At 43.1% G+C, this 9,611-nt stretch overlaps 1 protein-coding gene across 1 annotated transcript; it reads right to left on the bottom strand.

The window, feature by feature from the left end:
• Positions 1 to 5,387: 5,387 nt before the first annotated feature.
• USP51 (ubiquitin specific peptidase 51) lies at positions 5,388 to 7,502 on the bottom strand. Its single transcript, XM_068533946.1, is given in 3 exon segments — positions 5,388 to 6,015; positions 6,017 to 7,184; positions 7,187 to 7,502. Coding segments are annotated over 3 exon segments (2,112 nt in total).
• Between the last annotated feature and the right edge of the window lie 2,109 nt (positions 7,503 to 9,611).

Below are 9,611 nucleotides of genomic sequence, written 5' to 3'. Positions count from 1 at the left end.
ATTCCAATAAAATTTTTTTTAAAAAAGAGAATAAAAAACTATACATTTGCAAGATTAAAAAAAATAAAGGATCCTGCTTGAAAAAAGATAAAATAAAATACAACTCAGTTCTCTAAAGTTTGATTTTCCATGCAATCCCTTCCTCACCTCCACTTGTTCCACTCCCGTCCTTTCTTCAGACTTGGGAATGTACCCAGAACAGTAGCCAGCATGGCAAAATCACAACCTGGATTTATGAGGAAAGCTTTAACATCAAATATTTTGTATCTGTTGTCCCACTGTCTTCAATTATCATGTATCTCTTTTTAAAATGGGATAAAATAGCAAAATAAACAACTTCGAAAAAATAAGTCACTTTGGACTTAAGCAAGAGTAGTCTCAATAGAGTGGTACAGGCAGAAACCATGTGGGGAACTAAAAATGGTGTAGAATAGTGTAGAAATTACATAAGAAAAACATATATAGAAGAATTTGGCATTGAAAGGAAGGGGCTAAATAATACTGGAGATAGCAGCATCATGCAAAAGTTATGAATTTTTGTTTTAAATATGAACCTCAAATCAATATCTTATGACAGAACTTTTGGTCTCTTCTGGGGATAATATACACTCTGGGAGGAAGTATTGGGATTTGAGGGACATTTCTTATGCCTTATAGGGATGATGGAACAAACCTAGAAATCATAGAAAATCTAAGATGTCTAGTTACTTAATATTGTCTGTCTAGAGAAAACATGACTGATGCAGGAATAGATAGGAGAGTGTGGGAGCAAGTGTTCTTGGCTCTCAGGAATGAGTCAGAAGGAGGCCAGTGGTGCAGCGTCAGAAAGGAAGCATGATTCCTTTTCCTCTAAAACTAGAGTGAAGGTGCAGAGGGTGGATGGAGACAGATACATGTTGATGTGGGTGGTATGGGTTAGTCAGGTATTCTTAAGAGTTTTTTGTCCTCAGAAAAATAGAACATGAAGTCAACTACTGAAGCTGAGTGTAGGATGGAATTTATTTTGATTTATTCATTCACGCATTCAAGCAGTTAACACATTCTATAGTAGGCTGAGGGATTTAAAGACACATAGTTCCAGCCCTGGCCTAGCATAGTTACTACTGTGTGTTTGGAAGGGAATCAAAATAAAGGAACTGAAAGTAGTGCAGAAACAACAGAAATTGGACATTGCAAATCAATATTAGACCACCTAGGAACCAGATCCTAATAGGCAAGCCCCTCCCCAACAGGCAGGTAGAAGGTATATATGGTTGAAGGACTGGTATGTGGGCACTCTGGGAAGACCAGGAGGAAGTTGTGTGGTGTAAGTGACACACGGTATTGAATCTGGCCACAGTATTAAAGCTAAAGGGAAACCTGGTGTACCTAGAGGGAGCTGATGGTTTCACAGATAGTGAAATGGTGAGATCTTAGAGCCAGGTCTTGGTGCTCAGCCAAACATATGGCATTGCGTGAATCTACATGTGTAGTAATGGAGTAGGATTTTGGCCTCATCTATCCTGGGTAGCCTTAGGAAAGTCATTTATCCCAATCAGCCATTGCCATAGAGACACATTCACCTGTAGCATGGGCAATTTGGTGTTATCAGTTGGTAGATTACTCTTGTTCCAGGTTATCTATATCCATATTTGTCAAAGGTTGTCTGCCTTCTGCACCATTCTGGTCTGTGTTGTCTTCCATAGCAACATCAGGAAAAGCAGAACAAACAAAATCTTTGAATTATCTGGATCGTAACTGGAATAAGCAAAGGCTTTGAGTACCTGAGTTTGAATACTTGCTCCACCACTTAAAATAGTGAAGTGAACTTAAGCAAATCATTTTCCATTCTGAGTCTCAGTTTTCCATTCTGTGAAGTATATTCAGTAATGACTGTCTCCCATGATTGTTGTGTGGACTCAGTGAGATAATAGAAGTAAAGTTACCATAGTGTCTGGTCTATCTTGGTACTCATGAAACATTATTGCCTTTTCCTTTCTTTAATTGAAAATAGCCATATCATTTCCATAAGATTTGAAGCTTAGTACAGGTCAGTGGTTGAGCTAATACGTGCTTCTTAAAGACATGCAGGTATCCACTCTGGTCTCTCAATCATATATGATGGAGTCCTTCTAAGGCCACTCTTCCCTCCCTTCTCTCCCTTTGTGGCCTTAGGAACAGGATGGCCCCAACTAACCATATAACTTGGCTAATATGTTCACTGCCCTTGGTTGTGACAGGATCCCCAGTCAAGCCAGCTTAAGCAAAGCAAAAAATTTTACTGGTTCAGATAGCAGAGAACTTTGGGGCCTCAGGCACAGCTGGATTCACAAGGTTCAAATGATGCTCTCTACACTCTTTCTCCCTATCTCTGATTCTTCCTATTTTCTACTCATGGTATGGATATTGACCTCTTAGAGTCCCTGATTCATGTCATATTAGCCTAGACTCCAGCACTGGGGGTGGAATGGGGACCAGAGGTAGGGAAGAAGACATTTATTTCTCCCAGTATCTATATATATTCAATTTAGGAATTGGCTCTGATTGGCCCTGCTTGGGTCCTATGGCCATCCTCAGAAGAATTGCTCTTGTGGGAGGGTTGTGGGTAGAGGAGTGGGGGAATTGAGAACTCTAATCTGGCTTAGCCTGAGTGACTTGCCACATTCTGGGGAGGGGTAACAGGAACATAGCAAAGTGATCTATAGCCCCACTGGAAACACAAAGAATGGGGGAAGGGCAAGAGTGCTACGCAGACAAATAAACTACAGCTCTCCACTAAACACAGCCACCAGGCATCACTTTTCTGTTGCACAGTCATGATGTGCTGTGTGATATAGAACACTGTGGAATGGTGAGGTGCACTGTCTCCTGGGAAGATAAACTAATATGGTACATCATGGAGAGATGTGGCACATAGTTGTAAGGTGAGAGATGCTGTGAGGAGATCAGGGACACTGTGGTGAGAGGCAGTGTTGCCACACACACACCAGAGAGCCCAGCCTCACCTGCAGCTGCTGCTCCCCCTCACCACTCAGTCTCTCATGACTACCAACTCTCAGGCCTGTGCTCTTTTCCTCGCATTGTACCTGGGACTCCCTCCACGCAACCTGGCTATTTCCTTGCTGAGCACCTCCTTTTATAAGCTGTCCCCGACAGCTGAATAGCATTTCATACACTTTGCGGAAGATACAACATTGATCACACTGTATTACAGCACTGGGAACTTAATGAGGGCTTGATGGATGGAGTGGGTAAGGACACAGTACTGAGAGGGTGAATAGATGAAATAACTGAACTCATCCTTACATTCAACGAACATTTATTAACACAGAAATGAATAAGGCTTGGCCCCTGTTATCAGTTGCTTTGTGCAGAGGGGCAGACAATCACAAAGCTACAGTAGAATCACAGTATAATAAGTACCATCAATGAGGTACAGACAAAGTACTTTGAAGGCACAGTGAGAGGGACAGAGGGATGAGGGAGTAATATTTTGGAAAATTTATACCTGCCTAGAGCATTCAGGGAAGTCTCCAAAGAAGTCATCTGTGAGTTGAATCTTGAAGGAGGAGTAGAAGTCACCAAGTGAACAGTCAAGGAAGGAGCCCTACAGTCTGGGGCTCAGAGATATAGGTAAAATCAGGTAAGTGAGGGATTCAGGGAACCAGGCATGAATGATGGAATAAGGAAAAGAAGAGGGAGTAAGGACTGAGTAGAAGGAGTGTTGAGCACAAGCCCATAGCTCTACTGTGGAAATTTAAAGGTCTTGTTTCTCCATGAAGAGGGAAGGGGGAAAGAGGAGGGTGGGGGGTCCTCAGATATAGGTCCCTGACACTTCCTCAATCAGTCCGTGGGACTCAAACGCCAAAGCCAGAGCTTCACAGTTGTGATCTAATATTCCTAAGCTACTAAATTGCCAAGAGCACCTTTTCAGAAGCAAAGAATTTGTATGAATAATGCAGTTCTAAATGGCAGAGAGCTCCTTTCACCTTTCTCAGATGCAGTTCATTCTGCCTAAGAAATAGCTCTATTTCCTTCAGGAAATCAGATGGGGTGTAGAACCTGAGCAGGGAAGGTGGGCTAGAGCGCAGGCCTTGTATTGATCTCATAATTGGATGGTAAAATGATGGTTAAAGTCTGTTTTTTTTCCTTTGAATTATCTTTATATATCAGCATAAAACTTGAAAAAATATATATTCACAAACCCCTTTTTCTTGTTATTCCTGTCTCCTCTATTATTTCATACCCGTATGTATTTTAATATGCTTAAATTTTAAAAATAAAACTTTTTAAGAATTTTAATTTTAATACATCTTTTTGTTTAAATATGTAAAGTTCTTATTTAAATCTCTCAAACTGAACTTGTCTAAAGTTCATTATAAATTGTAAAATTCTTTTTCTCTAATTTTTCCTTTTAAGATCTTTTAAATTTAATTTTTAGCAAATTTTGTCCTTTTGTCTTGAATTGTTCTAAACTTTCCTCTTTTAAAACTTTTCTATAAGCTTAAATTTGAATTTTCATCCCTTTCTGTATTTTTCAAAACTTATATCTTAAATTATGCATAAATTCTCAACACATATTTTATGCTCTAATTTTTAAAGATTTTTATATTTATACTTATTTCTATTTAAATTTTATTTCATTTAAACTTTTAATTTTAACAGTTTCCTTCTTTTTTCTTTTTAATTTTCAAATGGTTTCTTTCACTTTAAATTTTTGGTAAACTTTCATTTTTAATCGTTTTCCTTGTTTTATTCATTTTATCTTTTTTAAACTAAGAATTTCTAAAATTTGCATTTAAGCTTAATAATTTTAGAGTTTTAAATTTTAAAACTTTTAAACTTTTAAAACATTTCTTTTAAAAATATTTAACTTAAAAAATTTTCAACATTTAAAAACATTTTCTTTTTAAGATTAATTTTTTTCTTTTTAAATGTTTTTCTTTTAAAGCTTTTGAAATTTTCTTTTAAAATATTATTTTATTTAGCTATTTTACTGGTTGACCACAGCTGGAACACCAACTGTGAGGCTTTTTGCTGATGAAGGAATACTTCCTGACTTCCCACAGTATTTTCATAGAAACAAATGACATATAGTAGTGCCAGAACATCTCTATTCCTACTCTTCTCACCTAAAACATTCTTTTCATTTAATTATGCTTTATGGGACCATTTTCAACCTCTGCTCCCTCCCTCCCATTTAAGGCTGAATGGTCATTAGTTAATATTCTTTTTTTCTTTCCTCTTACAGACCCATAGGCCATGTTAAATTTGGTTCTTTATATCAAGATGCTAATTGTGATGTAGGGGCTGTTGTCATTGTCCATTCCTGGTAGGTTTGTGTGTCACTTCAGGATCCTTGCCTATTAATTTCTTTTACTTTTTTTCTGGTAAGTGGTCTGGTAAGACTAGTCTTTCTCTAGACCCTGTTTGTGATAGAACAGTAAATACCCTTCACTGTAGGGTAAGTCCTCAATGGTAGCCTTGGTGATTACAGCATCATCACAGCTGAACCACTGGTCTTTTTGTTGCTGGATAAAACTGGTATAGTGTCCACTTTCCAAAGTTCCATGGTGATTAATCACTACAAACAAGGAATACTTATTCTCAATGGGTGCACAATCTATTGGTGGCTGGCCTTCTTTCATTCTGCTCTCTTTAGTAGAGGCCAAAAATGGAGTCATGTCCAGCTCCAAGGGAAAGGAGATAAAAGTATTAATCTTTCGCCTCTGTTTGCCTACATATTCAAACCGCTTGAGATGAAAACAGGCCACGACGGGTAGTTTCTTCATTGTGAGTTGTTTGGTAGGTTCCTGATAGCTTTGGCAACTACTGCATTTGATTTTGGCACTGCTTCCTAGATGCTCTGGCCTTGTAAACCACTGTAAGCAGTCTGTGAGTGAGGGAATTCCTGGTATGTAGTCATCCCTCCTCACTGTGCCATTAACCCTCTCTGGACTCTGGGAACTGAATGTGGCACAAGAGCCAGGAAAGTCTAAACTGATGTCCCAGCATAGATCTATTGTGGTGGACAGTATGGAAAACTTGACATGTGACATCTGACTGCAAGCCACCTGTAAAGATTTCGTCTATGATGCAGTTACAGCAGGTGGGGTTATTGTTCTCCTGCCCAAAACTATCATCTTTGCTGTGTCTATGAAGCACATCTAATATTGCAATGAGGAACTCATGGGCATCCTGCTGCCTGTACCCTGCTAAGTGTTCTGTATGAATCCATATCAGGTGCAGTAACTTATAGAGAATGTGAGGAGTTCAGCTCCCAGAGTACATAGCATGAAAAAGTGAAGACTTTTCACAGACAAGACACAAGCTGGGGTTTGTCATTTCACATCTGTGCTTGTCAGAGAGGAAGAAATCTTTCAGTAGAGGAATATGGGTAAGTGTCTGGACAATACAATTTGTAAAACAGGTGTTCCCAAGATTGATTAGCCCTCTCAGGCCTACAGTACAGACTGACTTTTTTCTCCTCTTTTTCTTGGGCTTCACCAATTTTGGCTCCTGTTCCTTTGGCTCACAGGTTGATTGCTTCTCTTCAATACCTGATGTCATACACTGTTGTTGAAAGACATCTGATGAAGTGGAAGCTAAGAAGTTCAAAATTTTCACTTTTGTTTCTTTGGCAGTCTGTTCTATGTCTTTGTCATATACATAATCCTTACACATAAAGCAATATATAACCCCATGATAGATGTCTACAGCTAAATTGTGCTGTTTGGTTTCTGCATGTTTGTGACTATGCTTCTCAGTAAAGCAGCCAAAAAAGACACAGGAAAGACAAGAGTGGAGTCTGTTCATACTACATATATGACAGATGCATGACTTTGCCTTACGTTTCCTAGTCTCCGTCTCCAGGGTCCCACTCCAAATAAAACGCTGGTAGATCAACTGCAGGTTTTTCTGCCAGTTCTTAGCTACTTTAAAGCCCTCCACATGAGAGCACCCTGTGGGACCCTGATCAAACTCCACCTCCAGCTACCAGTCTCCTAAGCCACCTCGACCCCCAGAGCGGCGTAGGTCAGCAGAACAGCTTCGCTGAGTCTGGGGCCTGGACCCGGGCCAGGGTCTGCGCCGAGATCTGCGCCAGGGCAGGGACCTGGGCGGCGGTGGAGGGGGAGGATGGGCTGGAGGCAGCGGTGGGGCCCAGGGCCCTGACTGGCCTCGGAAGCGGGCCCGGGGCTGGGGCGGGGGCGGGGCTTGCGGCGAGGGCAAAGAGGCGAGGAGCTGCTGTGACAGTGAGGGGCGGTCGAAGGGAGCACCTTCTCGTCGCTGCAGCTGCAGCTCCACGTCAAGTTTTCCTCAGGTGCAGGCTTATGCTTTTGTGATGGCTCCAGCTTCATCTCCTCAGCTCCCTAGCCTGAATACGCCTTTGCAGCCCCCAGTACCTCCTCCTCCATTTCCTCCGCCTTCTCAGACACCTCCTCGAGTGAGGCTCCTCCCTCACATCCTGAGCTCCAGCGGACCAAAGAACGGGAGGGAAAAGAAGCTTCTAGAACTTGGGCCATCAACTCACTGCCCGGCCATTGGAGAGAGGCATCTGGAATCGAGTTGCGACTGTAGATGGAATGAGACAGTGATTTCTGCGAATGATCTGGCCAGCGTCATGGCCGCGGTGCGTCCCCGAGACCCCTCCCACCGGCCCTTGAGCTCAGGCAGCGGCTGCTGCGGTTTACACCTACTCTACTCAGAAGCTGCGGGAACTGGTGTGGAGACCTAGGCGGTTACCTGGTTTAAAGGCGATCGGATCGTGCTCCGGGCTGGGGAGCGGAGGCGGGTTGAAGGGAGGATGACGGAGGGAAGAAAAGGTAGGGGGGCGGAGTACGGCCTGAGCTTTAGGGTGGAAAGAGATGAAATCTTTAAAAAAGGCGCCACCCTCTGACTGCCTTTCCTGCGCCTTGCGCAGCCTCGCTTTGGTACAGCTTCCTCTGACGTTCTTTCCTTATATCCTAAAAACACTTGGGTCAACATTTTATTTTAAACATGGCTGAAAGGGGGCCACCTATGGAAAACGGGCTCAGGGGAAGAAAGTGTCCCCCTGCTCCCACCTTACCAGTGTTCCTGGGCTGGGTGTGTTCCACACTTTGCCCCTACCTCCAAGCGCACTGTCTTTTGGTCAGCCGAGTTTTTGCGCCCTCTCAAGCCCTTGGCGCTTGTGTCCCCACTCACCTTGTTATTTGCTTCATCACCCTCATTCCTTATGATTCCTCCCAAAATTCGGACTCCTCCCGCCCTCCACGCGTTCAGTGCGTGGCCCCCTAAGTCCCTGCCTCTTCCCGCCTCCGCAACGGCCCCAGCCCCGCTGTTAATTTAAAGGTCTGAGTTACCTTGGGCCCCAAGCGCGTGATACAGAACCTCAGCAGCAGCTGCTGCTGTCCAGGCGCTCCTCAGCCAGCCTTCTCTCCTGACCTCTCCTCAGGGCTGGTCACAAGGGGGCCGCCCCTGGCCCCTCCCCTCTCGACGTGTGGCCCCCAGCCCCGGATTCTGCACTCCTGCAGTGATGAATGCCACCGCTGTCCCGCGCAGTCCGACAAACCTCTTCCTAAAACAGATTCTACTGGAAGTAACCACAGCGACGGATTCTAGAGAAAGCCCCTGGAGTGGACGTTCTGACCTCACCTGGCTCCAGGCCCGCGCTCCGCAGAAAAAAAAAACTTTCATTGGGAAGGGGATGGGGGTTGTAGGGATGTCAACTCCCTAACAGGAATCCCTTAGGGACCCATCAGAATCTGATCTCTAGGAGTTAAGTGGAGAGAGGGATTCTGTAGTGTGGGGAGGGGAAGCATAAGCAAGGGCTTCACACTCCTATAGGAGAGCCCCGGCACTTGCTAGCTGTGTGAGCTCAGATATAATACCTAACCTCTCTGAGTCTTAATTGTGGTGTCTTTTAAACAAAAATGGAAACAATAATCCCAACCTCTTATGAACACCAAATCATAGTCTATATAAAGGATCTTTATGGTAAGCTTTATCTTTCACACCTCTCTTTCTCAGTCCCGACCCTAAAATGAGCCTATAGCACAATGCCTGATACACAGTACAGGAAAAGAGAAGACATCTCTTTGGAAGCTCTCTCAAAGTTATTGCTTAGTTCATCAGCTTATCCCTCCTAAGCAGTTCATGTACATGAGCAAGCACTCAACAAATGTATGCAGATCCCTTAACTGTACTAACCGCACTAGGTTGTGCTTTGAGAAACTCAGAGTAAAACGATTTGTGTCCTCCAGGGGTTCAGAGCCCAGGAGATTTTTCCCTCCCTTTAACAGGTTCAGCATCCAAGGCCACAACCCCTAAGATAGATGCTATGTCCAGAGCTTGTTGCCCTTCCTGTCCAACCCCAAGATTATTCCTTCTCATCAGTGAGGATGTTTAATGCTACATTTAATCTCTCTGGGACAGTCATGTATCTCCTTTTCTCAGGATTAGGATTCAGTTCTCTCAGGCTTCGGAGTGGTATCTTGAAGGTGCCTTCCCAAATGGATGTCAGTGATTTTAGAACATCAAAGTGATGCATTAATGTATATGAATTTTCAGAGTGAGCACATATCAGTATGATCTTGGAGAGAAGAACCGCCATAACTGTCCTATAGCCCAGAGTGACTATAGGTTGAGAGGTT

Source organism: Eschrichtius robustus, chromosome X (assembly GCF_028021215.1).
Source record: "Eschrichtius robustus isolate mEscRob2 chromosome X, mEscRob2.pri, whole genome shotgun sequence".
In the NCBI taxonomy this organism is placed as follows: Eukaryota; Metazoa; Chordata; class Mammalia; order Artiodactyla; family Eschrichtiidae; genus Eschrichtius; species Eschrichtius robustus.
This window is presented reverse-complemented; position numbering and strand designations above follow the sequence as displayed.